The following is a 17,887-nucleotide window of genomic DNA, read 5'->3' as shown; positions in this document are numbered from 1 at the left end:
GACCTACAAATTCTGCCTGTGCAGGATGAAAAGGGAAATTCATGGCCAGAACTTTGAAGCTCCGTGAGAGATTGACAAAGGCAGTAGGGCTGCGTATCCATGGGATCTCTTTCAATATGCACAGGGTAAATGAGGAGAGAGTGGAAACAAAAATGCAGATGTTCATGTCTGGTTCTATTTATAATGACTAGTTAGGATAATAACAAAAGTGTTAGGTGCAAAGGTTGCCAAGTATTTAAGAACTCATGAACGTGTTTTTATTCCTATAGAAGCACAGGCTTTCCCAAGTGAGGATGGGCAAGGGCGTTAATGTGGATTATGTCTTTTTATGTAGATAAGACATTAATGAGGACACAGAAGATCTGCATCTAATTCCTGATTCTGTCCCCAACTTCCTATGTGGCCAGTGGCAAATTGCTTTAAATCTGTGTATCTCTGTTCTCCATTAACTAGATGGGTATGATAATAATTCCCTGCCTTGTTACGGCAAATTAATTAATGCGATGCCTACAGATATTATGCTAATATGCTTAATAGACTAGTATTTAACTATATAAAATAAGCAAGCAAGCACTTCTTACACTGTGGTGATCCAAGATGAAAACATTTAGAAACATGCCCTTGAAGGCACTCAGTATTTTCTTTTCCAGGAGGGTGTCCTCTTCGGACGAAACCTGCCGAAGTCTGGAACTGCAGCCCGGCGTGCAGGAAACCCTTCTCCTACTGCACACAGGTAACTGCTCGATGCAGAGCAGGGCTGGGAAATTAACACTGCGAGATCTAATCAATTAGATTGTGTCTTAGATTGCATTCCAGGACTCAGAAAATAGTTTAGTGTGTCCGTGGTACCACCTGGAGGAAGCTGTGGGAATTTCATCCTGAAAGGAAACCATGAACCTGCACAAACGAGTGATGGCAGTATTTATGTGGTGTTGCACATCTGGGTTTGTTCTGTGGAGGGGTTTTGGGACTTCTTGGTTTAATTTTCATTGAATGCTGTTGTACTTTTCTATAGAAAAGGGACTTTTTAAAACTTCTGTAAAAGAGGAGATAAAGGAGCATCAATCACCTGTTCAGATCAAGAGTATCAGACCCTCAGACAGACATTAGAGATATAAGACAATCAGCAAAGGAAAACAGTATAAAAAAAACTGTTTTAAAATAGAAATCCAGAAAATTGAGTATCTATTTAGCAAACCACAGACTTTTAAAAAACCTCAAGAAGAAACTGCTCAGTCTGATCCAGGGTAGTGGATATTTGGTCATAAGAAAGCTTCATTTTAGATAGCCCTGTGAAATACCAGAGTGGAAACACATGAGGAGGGTTTGGGTCTGAAGGGAGATTGATTTTGTTTTGTCTGTTCTATTGCCCAGCAGGGTCAGTGGGGAAGTTGTTACTGACAAGAGGAGCTTGCCACAAATTCCTGTTACTAAGCCTGTTGGGATGAAAACGTTTATATGTTGGACTTCTCTATAATTACTCACTCTTCTTCAACCAATTCCCCAAACATATTTGGGGTTTTTTTGAACTGAAATGGGCTTGCAGGCACCAGTTCCTGACTGGTTTGTTTTGGAGGTGGTGAATTGGTGTGTGCTGGTTATACCTTGCAGTTTGTTCATGCTTTCCCTACAGTGTGCACTGTTCTGTGGGAGGGCACTGTTTGGTTTAATGCTGAATTCCCTTTTATCTCCCAGAGGGGAGTCTGCGGCTGTGAGCGGGGATATACGGAAGTGATGAGATCAAATGGTTTCCTGGATTACTGCGTGAAGGTACCAGGTTTAGAAGATAAGAAAGCTGATGTTAAGACCATTGCCGGAAAAAATAAACCTGTCAACTCCAAAATGCATGACATTTTCAAAGGATGGTCTATTCAACCTTTTAATCCAGGTGAAAAACTTAAATATGAATAGAATAGATTGTCTTTAGAAGGTGTCTGTAGAGGAAGGGTACAAGCTTTGTAGATGATAACATCAGAGATTGTGTCTGGGAGCTGCAGAGCAACCTCCTGGTTTCCAGCTTGCATGCTGTCTTTCATGCCTTTGTGCCTGTACAGAGGAATCACAATCTCTTACGTTGAGAGATAGCAAAGACAGAATGAAGCAATAATATTTTGCAAAAGTACACTCATATGTGATTTGGGGGGATGTTTAGAACTATTATCTGATGATGTTTCTAGAAGTAGTATGTTTGGACTAGGAAAGATATTGATCACTAGTGCTTCAGAAGTTTCAGAGCAGGAAGTGCTTAAGATTTCATTAAAGAAGACATTGGTTGTTTCTTTCCATATTTCAAAAATATATTAAAAGAATAGGGTAGAAAGTGTAGAGTTTATCTTCAGTGTTGAAGTTAAAACATTAAAAGCGTCCCACAAAGGCAGACAAGCTGCTGTACCCAAGCAGCTCGTCCCAGGTAGATCTTTGACATCCACAGCATAAATCCTTCCCACTTGGACCCATGGACTGGATGTGCTCAGACTGGTCTGCTATTGTTGCAATAGCTGATTCCCATTTGGACTGTTGTTTTGAAGATGAATTAATCCAAAACAAATTTCTGAAATGCAAATAGACTTTAAAAATGGGAAGCAAATGTGTCAGGCACATCAGGTTTGACTGAAATGCATCTGTTTTCCTTGTGTTATGAAATACTGGCAGTGCAGTTCTTCCCCCTCTTCTGGTACCTGACATTGCATTTGTTTGCAATTAGTTCCTAATGAACACGAGACTTCAGAAAACATGTAGGTAAAGGTTCTGTTAGGGGCTTCAGGGGGCCATAATTCTGTCTGATATATGTGAGCACACTTTGAATGTTACATTTACATATTTGATTTGCAGACAGTGGTTAACCTTTGCGTTGACAGTCTCTGGGCTCAGAGAGCTCAGTCCAAAGCCTTTTAAAGTTGGCTGCTTTTCGATCAAACCCTTCATCCAGTTCACCCACACAGTTCACCAGCAGTTTGAGTCACAGGTCTGAGGTTAATTGCCTTTTTGTCAACATCCCTGACCCTCTGTAGGTTGTCTTACTTAGGTGTCATCTCTTTGGCTGGTACCTTTATGGGGTTAGAAAAAGGGAGGGAGGCATAGGTAGGTGCTGCAGTCCTCTCTTTTTTGTCTTTTTACATTTGAGTCTGCAGCCCCAAAAGCTTCTGGAGAGCTTTACCTCAGTGAAGCATCTGTGAGCCAACTCTCACCCAGGGTCTGCAAAAGAAGTAGTGACTGAGAAACTTTTACAGAACATGGTGTTGCTTAATTTTAGGGCAGAAATGTTATAGAAACAATACGTGGGAAAGGAATAAAGGTGCTCCATGTGTGCTAAGTGTATTACCAACCCCATGGCATCCTGCAGGTAACTCTTCAGTCTGAATGTGCTCTTCAGACCCCAGCTCAAGGCTGGTGCTCTTCAAATCATTCCCCTTTGTCTAACTTCACGACAAAATGTGTAATTACTCCCCTCAAAGAGGCTCTCAGGCTCACCAGTCTGGGGTTTGCAGTAGTTACTGCTGGCTGAGCCAGGAAATCACTGTTACCTACCTGTTCTGCTCTTGATAGCAGGTCTGTGGTGAGAGCTGCTGTATAGATGGCATTTAACACCCTGCAGCACCGCAGTCCTTGACATTGTGTTGGTCAGTGAAAGTATGTGTGCCTTCTCCAGCTAATCTGTGATTGCCCTTCCTGTTTACAGTTTGGAACACTAATTTTATTTTGATTTAATGAGGCTGATGTTTTTGTTCTTCTAAACGCTCTACAGGAGTGCACAGAACTGATTTCAAATCAGGCTGTGCTTTTCTCTCTTAACCACACTCTGAGAGACCAGAGTTCAGGTACAGAAACTTTTCTTCAACTTGAGAGAAAATTTAAATAACATTGTGTAAATTGTCAGATGACATGGTCCAGTGCCTTTCTGCTGGGGATGGAGAGCAGAGCTGCCTTCACAGCAGACATGCTGTGACGCCTTTATGTGGCTGTGACAGTCCCCTTGCAGGATTGCTAAATGTTTCTTGGCCATCTCCAGTTGAGAGGGCAACAAATTTCATACCTAGACTTCAGCAAAATAACCCAAACAAACCAACCCGGACCTGATGAATTGAACAGAGCTCTTCTCTCATGGGAGATAGTCTGCAAGTGTTTTATGGAGCAGAGAAAATCTGTGAGAGGTACTCACCCTTTCCACAAAGCCTGGAAGAAAAATGAGAAAGAATGGGATCTGATTAAATGTGTTTCCCTTTGAAAAAATTTGTCATTCAAACATAAAATGAAAACCAGGCTCAGTGATTGTCCCTCTCACTTGACTGAATTTGAAATGGCCTCTCTCAAACTGTGTCTGTGGGCACAGCACAGGTTCCTGTTCCTGCCTCCAGTGTGTTTTTGCAGCTCTGTTGTTGTGAATCAGCTCAGGCTGCTGCTGCATGGAAAAGTACCAAACCTGCTGCTCCCTACAGGGAAAGCTGTCCAGCCAGTTCAGAGAGAGGAACAGAAGTATTGGTCTTTCAAAAATTGCTGTTATTATTAATGCAAAGCTTGTAAATAAGGATCTGTCCAAGTAAAGTGTTCTGAGACAAGGGAATGTTTGAACAGACTCAAGCCCACATGTGCATGGAGGGGTTCTTGCAGGGGTCCTGGGTCACTGCAGCCCAAACAGCCCAGTTCACAGCCTTACCTTGTCTTAAAGCCAGTTTTGTCTCCTGCTCCTGTGGCCCAACCAGAAAGTCCTTTCCCAGCTTTATCCCTCTTACTATTACAAAGCCTATTCTTGTTTTTATTCTAAGCTGAATTTATTCCCATTTGTTGCCCGAGTGTTTCCCAGTTCTAAGCAGCTTTTCCACTCGTGCTTGCTGGTGTTTACCCCAGCCGACCCTCAAGTCTTTATGGAGAACAATCCCATCCCTTCTCAGCCCTCAGCTAAACACATCAGGTGTTGCCTGTGTCTGCCTGGGTCAGCTCAGCATTGAACTGCCTCTGCCAGGGCAGCCACTGGGCTCTGGAGGGAATGTTACCCCAATTATCCCATGTCCCTGCCCCTTTCCATTAAAGTTTTGTCTTTAAAATGATGGATTTTTTTCAGAAATCCTCTTTGCTATCGGAAGTATAGGGTTTATGGGTTACTCCCAGCCAGCCCTTGCTATGTTCCCCATCAGTGATGCTCCTAATTTCTCTTTACTTGATCTCTTAAAACTTTGTGTATTTTAGAATAAAGTCTTTTATTCTCTCCTCTTCTACCTCTATCCTTTTTCCTCGTCTTCAGATGGTAAACTGAAGATATGGGTATATGGAGTATCAGCTGGTGGCTTCTTTATCATTGTTTTCCTGATTTTTACATCCTACCTGATGTGGTGAGTATGGCAGGTATTTTGTCCTTAAATAAAAGCTAGTTTGCTTTTTTTTAAATAATCCAAGATACATCACAACACTGCATTGCAGGTATTTAATGCTCAAGGCTTCAGGAAAGGATGGAAGTTGGACTGCCTAAATGTCTTCATTTGGCCCCTACCTCAGAGTAATTAAAACTCTCCAAACTGTAAATGTTAACAGCCTTTATTGGGAAGAAGTTTGGTGGCCATGCAGGGAAAGAATTATTTTTGGTTATCAATTGGCCCTTATATTTATTCAGACTTCTGCTGGGATTAGAAAGGGGTTTTATTGTATTCTTCAAAAAAAGATAAAGTAAAACTGAAGAAAGGCAAGGAGAGTGATTGGAACAGGGAGCTGGCTTCTGCTCAAGGAAGGACTAAATAGAATAGGGACATTCAGTTGAAAAATGATGTTTGATGTGGGAATACAATAGAGATCTATGAAATCATGAATGGGGGAGGAAAGGGTGCTATGGAATTTTTATTTCCCACAATAAAAGAAGTAGGAGGCATCTGATGAAATGGTCGTTTAAAATAAACAAAAGATATTATTTTTCACACAGTGCATTATTACCTTGTGAGCTTGCTGCTGCCAGGACTGTGCATGCCAGGAAGATAAATGGATTCAGAGATGGCATAAGAGTTCATGGGAGATTGGGTCTCTTGGTGTTAATTGTGGTTTTTTGGCTGTTCGCTACAGCTCAGAAAATCCCTAAATAGGTTTTTGCAGTGAATACATCAGGTGAAAACATGTCCTGTGTCTAAAGCTGCTCCCACCAGCCATTGTTAAGGACAGGGTGCCTGGTCTGCACCTTTAGTCCAGGGGGTCTGGGGTTTTACTGGGGGTGAGGAGTGTCTGCCCTCCTCCAGCAAAGCCTTACTCAGGCAGGGGAGGTGAGCCCGGCCTTACAGAGCTCGCGCTGCTCTCCCTGCTTTGAATATTTGGAAAGGCGCTGCCTTTGATGCCTCTGGGAGGACAGGAAGGGAGAAGTGGGAAGCATCCAGGTGTCCTGCAATTCCCAAGGATTTGGCCTGAACTTAAAAACATTCCTGGTACAAGCTGGCCCAGGCCCTGTCAGACCAGGGCAGGTAACCAGAGAGTCACAGCTCTGGCCTGACAGCATCACTGCCCTCTTTCATCCAACAGTTTATTCTCTCTCACTCCCTTAGTCTTTCTCTCAGCCTCTCTCTTGGGTTAAAAGCTCAAATAACAGCTTAGGAGCTGCAGTTCCCTTATTTTCCAAGCCATGTAGCTCCATTTCTCTGTGGCTTCACAGCAGAGGATACAGAGGATTTTTTAAATAACATTACACACTTCTCCATCACTTGGAGGCTGCTGAGGAAATGCATTTCTCAATAATAATTATTGTTGCCTCAATACCGTGCCAAAGAAAAATGAGAATATCCCACTCCCAGGCAGCTCATGCTCTGATTTTTATGTGAGGTGTTCCTTATTTTGTCAGCTGTGAGAAGAGATGGGAGACAAATGTGCTTTATATCCTCTGCAGGTGGGCAGCACAGCTGGCTGCCCGTTTCTGGCAGGCTGTGTGTCCATACCACACACGTGAGAGCACACCAGAGTGTGGTGCCGCCCTGTTACAGCTTTCAGTGGCCACTGTGGAAAGTTGACTTTTTTAATTGAAGTTTGGGGGTTGATGATGTTTCTGAGCTTGTTACAGTTTGTAATTTTGTCTTCTGAAATGCTTTTCTTGCAGCAAAAAAACGAAGCAGCATCAAAGCCCTCCACCACAGCAGAAGCCTCTAACCCTGGCCTACGATGGAGACATTGATATGTAACATAGACAAGAAATCCAAATGTAGACATCAACTGCCTTAACTGCTTTCTTTTTTGGAACTCTCTGACTTCTCAGTTTTTTGAGGAATCTCCTGATGTATAATATCCTGGGCAGAACAGAAGTATTGCAAGCTGAGAATTTTGTCACCTCTTTGTTAACAAAAAATGGAGTCAAAAACTTGGATCTTCTGAAACTTTTCTGAAGAGACCAGAAATTACATCTCTTCCTGTTGAACAATGGGAATAACCAAACAAGAGAGAATCTACAGACATCAAAAGGAATTAGTTTAAAAAAAAAAAGGCATGACAATCCCAAGGAAAATGTGACATTTACTGTAAATGACAAGTTTGACACAGCATCATTATGCACTATATTAGTGCAGGGTTCTTTATTCTTCACATACTTCAACAATGAGTTTTCTAGTGTTTACATTTCGTTCAAAGACTTTAAAACCAGATCATGTATTTTGAGAAATGCAAGGAAGAATGAGTTGAAGTGTCTGAAGTTATCAGGTTTTTTAAAGTTTCTTCCTTCTTATCCTGTTTTCTAGTCTGGAATATGATTTTGCTTCATTTCCACCTACAAGACAGAATAAGGATTGTTATGAAAAAGCATAGGTGGTTTCTTAACCAAGAATATTTTTTAAAGAGCTGAGTAGATAGGTGTTTTGATGAATGGCTAGAGGATTTGATTGTTTAAAAAGGATTTTAAATTAAATTAAACCATGTAGATACATTATGGCCAGTTTAAATTGTTATTCAGTTTAATTAAAACAAACTCTGCTTTTGTATTTAAATTTTCTTATCTGAAATATTTATAAATTCCTTTTTTTGAATTTAATTACCTGACCTCATTTAATATACATCAAACACAAATGCAGTTTGTAGAAGGTCTTGCTTTTTTAAATGTTTCAGAACCACTGAGAAGTTACATGTCGTAAAAATCTGGGAACATTTGAGGAGGGTAAGTGTTTATAATAGTGTGTGTTGCAAGTAAGAAAGTGCCATCTTGTGGTATTGACTTGTATTTATAAGCAAATAAAATGCTAAAGAGAGTGAGGAATTTGCTTCTGGTATGTTGAATTAAATGTGTGTAAACAACTCGTGTTATTAGTCATTTACTGGGTCTGAGATTGGCCTTGGATTTCAGACTCCCCTGGTATTATTTAGTGCTGCAGTGATTAGTGGGAGAAAGAGTACAGACAAGTACAAGTTGAGAGAATAATTGCAGATCTGGAGAATGCTTGGTCTTATTTTTAACTCAATGCTGCTGCTTATTCCAATGATCAGAAGAGAAAAAGAAGAATTGTTACCAGCCCAGCAGCTGTGTGGTCCTTCCCCATCCAAAGGTACCTGGATCATCACAACACATGGGTATGACTGGGGCACAAGGCATTGCTCATCTTGTTGTGTTGTTATTCACAGCTTTGTAAAGTGGTTTAAATGTTATGGTTTTATTGAAAAAATGATGGAATTGTAGACAGGTTTCCTCCCCTAGGTTGGGATCCCACCCATCCATCTGGCATTGCTCCTGCAGCATCAAGTTGAAATGGTATTGTGCCACTCAGGCAGGGTCAGGAATGTGCTTTTCTCTTCCGTCATTACAAAGAAAGTCTGGTGGAATTGTGAGGGGGAATTTTCTCACATGTTTCTGGCCCTGAAGATGTTCTGCTGGCCCTGCTTTCCACCTTAGAGCTATAACTGCTTATGGAATATAAAGCAGCATCTGGTGTTTCCTGGTAACATTGGGGTCCTAATCTTTTTTTAGCAGTGCCTTGTGGTGAACCATTGAGTAACATCTACAGAGGACGAATTACAAGGGGAATAATGATCTGGCGCCATTAGGAACAACACTGACAGATCTTAATATATTTCGTCTGTGGGACACAATGTCAGCAGAGTGGTAATCTCTGAATAATGAAGGAATAAACTCAATTAAGCATGCTGTTCAGCAAGGCACTGAACTGGGAAAGTTGGTGTAATAACAGCCAAAATGACAGCTGCAACATGTTGGTCATTGCCCTCAGCATCAGGGTAAATTACAGTTCAAACTGTGATGAAGGGAAGGCTCTGGGGAGACCTCAGAGCGCCTGCCAGTACCTAAAGGGAGTACCAAGAGAGCTGGAGAGCCTTTGGACAGAGGCATAGAATGGGAGGATAAGGGGGAATGGCTTCAAACAGAGGGCAGGTTTAGATGAGATATTAGGAATAAATTCTTTCCTGTGAGGGTGGTGAGGCCCTGGCGCAGGTTGTCCAGAGAAGGTGTGGAGGCCCCATCCCTGGAAGTGTTCAAGGCCAGGCTGGATGGGGTTTGGAGCAAGCTGGTCTAGTGGAAGGTGTCACTGGCCACAGTAGGGAGGTGGACCTTTAAGTTCCCTTGTGACCCAAACTGTTCCATGACTCAATGACTCTGTGTCCGATGTGGGAGATGTCAGATCCTCGGGGAGGCCAAGAGCTCCAGATGCAACACTGCAAAGTGTGTTCATATTGAGGAGATGGACTGGGGGGTGTGGTTCAGTTTGGGGCCCTTCTCCTGCTCTATGTCCCCACCTGTGCAGCTTCTGGCCAAGAGGGACTGGCCACGGTTCCCGCTGGGGCTGGGCGCTGCTTGAGGGTTGGTGGATGGGGACAAGAGACAGCATCTGCTGCAGAGCTGTTGCAGGTCAGTGGTGCCCTTTAGGGAGTTGTTCAGAAATGCCCAGGAAATGAGTGCACCTCTTTGACTTTGTACAATAAAATAGAACAGCGGGGAAGGCTCGTGGGGCTGCTGTTGGAGGCAGTGGCTGCTGGCTGTGCGCTGCCTGCCGGCGCGTGTGCAAATCCGTGTCTGCTCCTTGTCCAGCTTGGACAGCATGGTGATTCAAATGTCACAAGGTAATTGCATGTATTTGATAGTTTGGGATTGAATTAAGCTGTGAAATTGAACCAGTGGCCCTGCAGGGTCCATAAGGCTGAGAATGCAGCATAGTGCAAAACCAGGAATCCGTCATTCAGACAGATACCAAGGTTATTGCTCTTTGTAAGAGCCCTGGATGTCCTGCTGGGGGGGATTCCCAGCCTCCTGTGGGAGCACTGGAGTCAATTCCTGCCATTCATTGTCCAAACTGGGTCATGACACAGAGAAGGGATTGCTCCCAATTCCTGCCTATTTGGGATTTCTAAACCTTTTGCTGAAGTAGGTGGGCCTGGTGCTGTCCCGTGCTGAAGACAGGAGAGAGGTCTTGGTCCCTCAGGAAGGTAATTCCTCTGCTCCCAGCTCAGGCATCCCATCAACACCGTATGTGTTGTGTGATTGTGAGTGAAAGCATCTGTGGGTGAAGAATGTCTTCCTGATATCTAATCTAAATTTACCTTCTTCAAAGCCATTCTCCCTTGTTCTATTGCTCCACACCCCTGTCCAAAGTCCCTCTCCAGCTCCCTTGGAGCCCCTCTAGGCACTGGAAGGGGCTTTAAGGTCTCCCCAGAGCCTTCTCCAGCATGAACAACTCCAACTCTTTCAGCCTTTCTCCATAGCTGAGGTGCTCCAGCCCTCTGTATTTTTTCTAAATGTATAATGTAATTTGCACTTGTGAGTGGAAGGAGAAATGTAGTTTAAATACAATTTTAAGGTTCGTTTTCAATTGGGAGGTCATAATGCAGAAAAAAATTACCTCACTCGGGACCTTTTGAAAGATGGATCAGGCTACCTGATGTATTAACGTGCCTCAGGACAGATTATGGTTCTGTCTGGTTTAAAATGTAATTTAAATGAATGAACTTCCCCATCTTACAGCTGTGACATGCACCTGTCCTGGACAGGAGCTTGATTTATATCACCTTTGTGAAGATCTATCCGAGCTGAGGCTGTTACGTGCCGTCCATATGGATGTGCTCCTTGATTCCTGGAGCCACGACCTGGCAGGTGACTCTGTTACTGTCACTTAGCTGCTGACATGACTTGTGCCACCCGCCATGCCATTAAGCTATTGCGGTGTCACACGACCTGATCCCTAATGCTTGCAACGAGCTGTGCCTCCTGCTCCTGTCAGACATGGAAGATAAAGGAAGTCCCAAGTAATTCCTCCTGGCCTTTTCTGCCAGCACTGCCTGGTGCAGATGCATGGATGGGGTGGGACGTGTCAGGGAGCTGTTACTGCTTGAGAGAGTTGTACAGCTGTGAGGTTGCCTTAGAGAAATCTGTTTGACCCACCGGGATAACCAGGACTAGAAACATCAGTGTGAAAACCTGAGGCATTTGCATGAAGTGCCACTGGATAAATGGAACCACACACAGTCATTTCTTGTTCCTGCCTGGTAGAAGTGAAAGAAGAGTCTTGCTGTGAAATGTGATAGCAAGGGACCCTGCTCTGCCTTGGAACAGGTTATTACTTAGCCACGCTTTGTGATTTGGTTATATTCTGTTTGGGGGAGAAGAGTAGATTTGGATGAATAGTTATAACAATAATCACGGTGATGGGATGCTTTCTGTGTGAAATTTTAGTGTGTGCCCTTTCATCCTGCAGTCTAAGAGAGTTTATTCATATTTTTAAATGCAAACCAGTGGTAAAATGGTCACATATGAAATGTCTGAGAAAATAACCTAAACCCCTATATTTACAGTCATTGGTAATTGTGCTCATTTACTTTGATTACATGCTTTGTTACAATTGTGTCTAGGATGGGCTGTAGGCAGATAGATGGGTTAAAGCAATTTATGGGATTTATCCTCCCTGTGAAGAGAGGTTTTGATGGAATGAAAAATCAGATTCAGTTTCTTCCAATAAGGAAAAGTGTTACTATTCTCCTTTGGTTCATGAAAGTTCACCTGAATGTTATGAATGCTGGGGTTGTCACACACCAACATGACATTTGGAAAAAACTCTTCAGATGTAATACAGTGAAGAATCTTCCGACAGCACATGGGTAAAGTGGAGCACCCAATATTCATTTTGCAGATGAGGAAGATGGCATTCATAATTTTATATTTTTTGGGTGCAATCAGGCTCCTACCCCATGTGAGCAGGCTTCAAGTAGCTGTTCTTGCAGATGTGTCCAGGCAGATGAGTGCAGCCCAGAAATGGTATTTCCAGGATGCTGCTGTTGCCCAGTGGTCACAACATTGTGCAGCAGCAGGATTGGGCCAAGGAATGATGTGACATTTCCTCTCTCCATTGCAAATAACCTTTGGTAACTGTTCTGGAGCTCGGGTTTAGCAGGAATTCACATATAGTTAATGCAGCTTCTCTGTCACTGTTGTAACTGAGGTGGCAAGGGAGGGGTGTGTCTGATCTAAAGTCAGTAAACGATTCTTATTGACTTCATTTAGAGATGATCAGACCATTCATAGGTTGTTATCTGCTGCTTAGAGTTTTCCACCTTCACTGGGCTTTGTGTATATGAGTTCATTGATCCTTAAACAGCTCGTGTAGCAAATTAAGTGATTTAATTACAAATTTTCATTTGCTTTCTACGTTACAAGTCAATTTAACTCAGTGACTGGACTAGAGATGAACATCCCAGCAATTGATAGGACAGAGCAGGGAGAGATGCAAATGTTCCCTGAGAAACATGGTCTGTGGCTGCTCTTCCGTAGTGGAAGGCTTGAGCTTCTTGGCTTGTGTCCTCTGAGTACGCCAAATATATCAAAATTTACCTTAGTGAAGTGCTTGGGGTGTACCTGAGGATGGAAATCCAGGATTGTTTCAATCATGGGATGCAACAGACATTCAATTTATGGTCATCCATGCTTTGAGAAAAGCATTTGTGTCAGTCAGCATCTGTGTTTTTCCTGTTTGTAGTGGATGTTTTAAATCTTTCCTCTGATGAAACAGAAGCCTTGTGCTGCAAGCAATTGAAAGTAGGACTTTGGAGAAGGGATTCCACTGTGACAGAGTGTTTTTTGTTCCAACAAACACTACACAGAACTTGTGGGTGTTGTTGCACAGCTGAAGCACCAGTGAAGTGTTTGTTTTGAGAGATGTAAGAAGGGCATTTGCTGAAACCTTGACACTGTGTATGAGCCATCCCTGCCAGTGACAGACATGCTGAGGGACTGCCAGGGAGAGTCACAGCAGAGCCAGGTCATACCAGAGCAATGTACAGAGATCTCTTGTTTTCTCTAACAGCCCCACACCACGTTTTTAACTGGGTGAACCACTTCATCTCCCAGTGTCTGACACTCCTGGAGCGGAGAAAATGGGCTTTTACAACTCAGTGCAGTCCTAGCTCTGGTTTCTATTGCAAGGGGCTGTGCCTTTTTTTCAGCAGAGCAGCATCAGACACATACATCTCTATAAGCTGTGCCCCGTGCCTGACGGCCGCGCTCTGCGGTGACAGCGGTGACATTCAGGCAGGTTTCTCATTGCTGGGAAGAATCGGGAGATTGCTGCTTCTCTGGTAGGGATGGGCTGAAAATATCACTTCATATACTGAATTCAAGCAGCTGATGGAGCCTGTTGAAGAGAGAATTGAGATGAAAAGCTGTAATGCAGATGTGTCACATCACGGTTGGGCTGTCACTCCGTTTCTTTTTATGATATGTCGGATCCACAGTAATTAATTTTAGATGCAGTCTCTATTACTGCAGAGTGGTAACTTGAAATATTTACTACTTTATTTGCTTCATGCCAAGTGAGATTTCACTCAATTTGTCATTAGAAACACTGTTCTCTTCTGAGGAGAGTATATTTACATAAACTGCTCTCCAGTAATTCTGTGTTTCCTGCAGGAGTAGATTACACGCATAAAAATCTGCTGATGATCCTCTGGGACTGAAGACAGATGTTGGGGAAAAAATAGATCTGTTCATTGCCCTCAGTGAGCTGTAGAAAGGCCAAAGAGATCCAACTCCCATTCCTCTGTCGCTCCTCTGCTTGCAGTGTGAATCCTCATTGACCAAAACAGCCTCGAAAACCAACAAAATCCCCACCTCTTCAATATTGCAAAGTTGTGCAGTATTTTTGATGTACCAGCAGAGCATGGTTTAGAAATGGAAGAGCTGCTGTCTGCAATGATTTTGCTAGACTCCTTCTAAAGTCTCTGAAAATGAAAAACCAGAAAACTCCCTGTCTCACCTAATCATGGGAACCTAGGAAGTGGGTTTTGGGGGAGGGAAGGTGGTGGAAGCCAAATGCTGTGAAATTTGAGGTGAAATGAGAGTGTTGCAGCTCAGAGCACACGGGATGCAGTGCTGGCTGTAGGACCAGCTCCCTCCCGAGTCTCCGCTGTACCATATGGGAATAACTTGAAACTCGTTTGTCCTGTTGTTTTACAGAGAAAAATATGTTGATTTACCAAGTCTGTAGAAATGAAAAATACACCGAGGAGGCTCAGGGGAGCGCTTCTCATTCTCTACAACTCCCTGACAGGAGGTTGGAGCCAGGTGAGGACCAGGCTCTCTGGGTAGCAAGTCACAAGAGGAAAAGGCCTCAAGACGCACCAGGAGAGGTTTGGTCTGGATGTCAGGGAAAATATCTTCACCAAAAGGATGAAGAGTGACCAAAAGGGTCAAGCATAGGAACAGGCTGCCCAGGGCAGTGGTTGATTCCCATCCCTATTTAAAAGCCGCGTAGATGTGGCACTTGGGGACGTGGTTTACTGGTGGGTTTGGCAGTGCTGGGGGAATGGTTGGAGTTGATAATCTTAAAGATTATTGTGTTTGAAGATGAGCTGTGCTGCTGATGCAGGGCCTGGTGGCCGCCAGCCATGGGTCAGGGACAGCAGTGATGCTGGGCCAGTGCTTTGGAAGTGCAGTGGGAGCTTTGGGAAAGAAATCCCTATTAAGATGCTGTCAGTGCCTGGATCTGTGCCTTGGTGCAGTCAAGCATGTTCTGTGTTTCACATTTTGTTTAATATTAGACAATGTCTGCTGTGTGCTTTGTTTCTATTAATTATCTTTCATTTTCTTATCAGCTTTGCTTACCTTTTTTTTACGTAAAACTTTGGATCAGCTTTATGAGGAAAAAAAATTGAAGTGGAGCTTTTCTCCCTTGATGACACCAAAACAATGAATATGGATCAGAATTTTCATTTCCTTTTTTCTACCACATCCATTTGCTTGATAGAGCAAGCTTACCAGCCTAGTTTTACTTAGATAAACCTAATAAGGAAAAAGCACTTTTCACCTCCATATTATTTTATGCCTTGTTTGTGACTTCAGCATCCCTTATAGAGGTTTAAAGACAATTTATTCTTTATTGCCCTTGAGTCATTTTGGGAGAGCATTTGTGTTTTTCCCGACATAAAAATGCCTCCCTGTAACATGATGAATATTAAAAAGGTGCTTGAATGAGAATGGATCGGCGTGCTCTGACCTGACAGCTCCATTTATCGCAGCGCGACCGGGGAGAGCTGAAGTGTCGGTGTTGTCTGCCTGTGGATGTGGGGCTAGGCACCCAAATTACTTCACCAAATGACCAATTTCACGATAGTTATGGTGCAAAGTCCCTTCTGACCTGCTTTCCTAAGGAGTCATTTGCTGCCCAGCTGAAAGGAGACCTTGGCTACAAAAATACGGGGCTGCTTTCGGCTCCTGTGCTGCCGCTGTGTAGAGCAGGGCTGGCCCAGGGTGGCTCTGCCAGCAGGAGCAAGGGGAAACATCTGGGTTCTCTTGTGAAGGTGATGTGTTGCTCATAGTGAGAGCCTCACTGTGTCAGCAGCTCCCCACAATGCTCATTTCTCCTTGTGAGGGGCCCAGGGATGAGCATAAGCTTGGGAGCAGAAAATACCTGGGGAGATTGAAAGGCCAAGGCAGGCAAGGGGGGAATCTGCTGATGAGCAGAGGAGGAACTGGTGGTCCCTTGCAGAGCTGTGCTGGGCCCCTCAGTGCCTCAGTGCTGGGCAATCCCTGTGGGGGTGGGCTGTGAGTGCTGTCAGGATGAGACGGCTGCAGGCAGGGCTGGAGCTACTGCCCCCGGCTGTCCCCTCTGTAGGACAGGACAGCTCAGCTGCCATGGCTCATGTGTCCCCCCATGAGTCACCCCCTGAGACAGAAAAATGCCTGGCTGTGATATTTCCTCCTGCTACCAAGACAATAAGCTGACACCCTCCTACTGTAAAGAATTATGGGGGGGTGAAATCCTTTCTCATTCCTGTACTCCAAGGACAAGCAATGTCCAAGGAATGTGAGGTTTAGATTAGATGTTAGGAAAAATGTCTTCAATGCAAGAGGGGAAGGGGTGGAGTCACCATCTCTGGAAGCGTTCCAAAGGTGTGTGGATATGCCACTTGAGTTTATGGTTTAGTGGTGAACATGGCAGGGCTGGGTTAACAGCTGGACTAGGTGATCTGGGAGGTCCTTTCCAAACTCAGTGATTCTGTGATTCTGTGACAGTCCTGGAAGGGCTGCCTCCCCTAACCTGGCGTGTGTTCAGTCACTCCTCATACACAGAGCTGTTGCTGCAGTGTGAATTTTCCCATTCCTTGTGGATACATCCAGCTGCTCTCCAAGCAGAGGATGAAGCAGAGAAACCCTCCTTGTGCACACAGGGCAGCACTTCATGTTAGTGGTGGCTGCAGCTGTCTGGAGAGACCTTTCTGTGCTGCAGTGATGAGGGTGATGGGGTGGTTTGTATGGCTGCATTTATTATTCTTTTCTCTGCAGGTTTTACTCTGAATGCTGCATTCCGTGAATTCATATTGCTTTTGCTTCTGTTCCAGTTGGGAACTGGTGAAAGGATGGCTGTGCTAATAGGGTGCAACACAGGTGCCCTTGCTGAGTCAAGCATGGTCATGTTATGAAAACTGCTTTTCCATGTGGGAAGCATTCATTTTTAAGGAATAGAAAAATTACTATATCTGCACTACCCATAAATACAAGGGGGACATCCGGGTTAATTATAGCTTGTTTTAGCAAAAATGGCTGTGTAATGGCACAGAACAAATAGCATAAATCTGCCCAAGATTATTTTAACGAATACATTCTCTCAACTGAAATTAAAATAGAAAAAACCTTGGCCACCCACACTAGCAATGTGACTGCCCCAACCACACTGTCCCAATCTTCTCTGAGACTTCCCTGTGCTTGTCACTGGCTATTGCCTCACTCACCTGGCAGTTCTGCATTCCATTTCATGGGAGCAAAAGAATTGGCAGCATTCTTGCTGTTCTCTATTAATAAATAATTAAATTCTGTAAAAGTATTAAGCAATAATAGATCTGGCAGAGCTAATGTATTAAGATCTCAAGGAACATTAGCCAAAATAGTGTCTATTTCACAGCAACATAGAATCACAGAATGGTTTGTGTTGGAAGGGACCTTAACCATCATCTAGTTCCAGCCCCCCGCTGTGGGGATTTAGTGCTAAGAATTTAAACCCAGTGTGAATGCAGCAAAGCAAATGAAGATTCATGGTGATTCCCTGCGCCAGTCAAGACTACAAGAAAAAGCAGTGGGGAAATATCCACGCTCAATAGAGACACATCCTATTTCAATTTGTCAGGGCTGTTAAAGGTAAGAGCGGCTTTGCTCTGCCTCGAGGCCAGGCTGGGCGTCACACAGGGCCTCCGTGCCTGAGCTTGTTTGTGTGCCCTGATGAATGGATTGTTGCTTGTTTTTCTTAAATTGACTTCCCACATCTCCAGAGAGCCTTGAAGAAGTCAAGCCCTGGCACCATGGAATGTCTCATCATTATGATGGGATAGGATGGGATGAGATGGGTGAGAGCAGCTTCCTGGGGCTCACCAGCACAGAGGTGATCACAACGCAGCCAGTGGACACAGGCCACTGTGGGGTCACCCCAAGCAGCTGTGGAGGAGCCCCAGTCCCTCG

At 43.9% G+C, this 17,887-nt stretch overlaps 1 protein-coding gene across 1 annotated transcript in view; it reads left to right on the top strand.

Annotated features, from left to right (window-relative positions):
- Window positions 1-8,203, top strand: part of THSD7B (thrombospondin type 1 domain containing 7B) — a 253,080-nt gene extending 244,877 nt beyond the window's left edge. Inside the window, exons 27-30 of the mRNA XM_017740110.1 lie at window positions 651-733; window positions 1,696-1,888; window positions 5,240-5,327; window positions 7,061-8,203. Of these exons, the coding sequence (XP_017595599.1) occupies window positions 651-733; window positions 1,696-1,888; window positions 5,240-5,327; window positions 7,061-7,142 (446 nt within the window). The 3' untranslated portion in view covers window positions 7,143-8,203. The remainder of the gene's footprint in view (window positions 1-650; window positions 734-1,695; window positions 1,889-5,239; window positions 5,328-7,060) is intronic.
- The last annotated feature ends 9,684 nt before the right edge of the window (window positions 8,204-17,887 follow it).

Source organism: Corvus brachyrhynchos, unplaced genomic scaffold, assembly GCF_000691975.1.
Source record: "Corvus brachyrhynchos isolate BGI_N302 unplaced genomic scaffold, ASM69197v1 scaffold126, whole genome shotgun sequence".
NCBI classification, from domain to species: domain Eukaryota; kingdom Metazoa; phylum Chordata; class Aves; order Passeriformes; family Corvidae; genus Corvus; species Corvus brachyrhynchos.
This window is presented reverse-complemented; position numbering and strand designations above follow the sequence as displayed.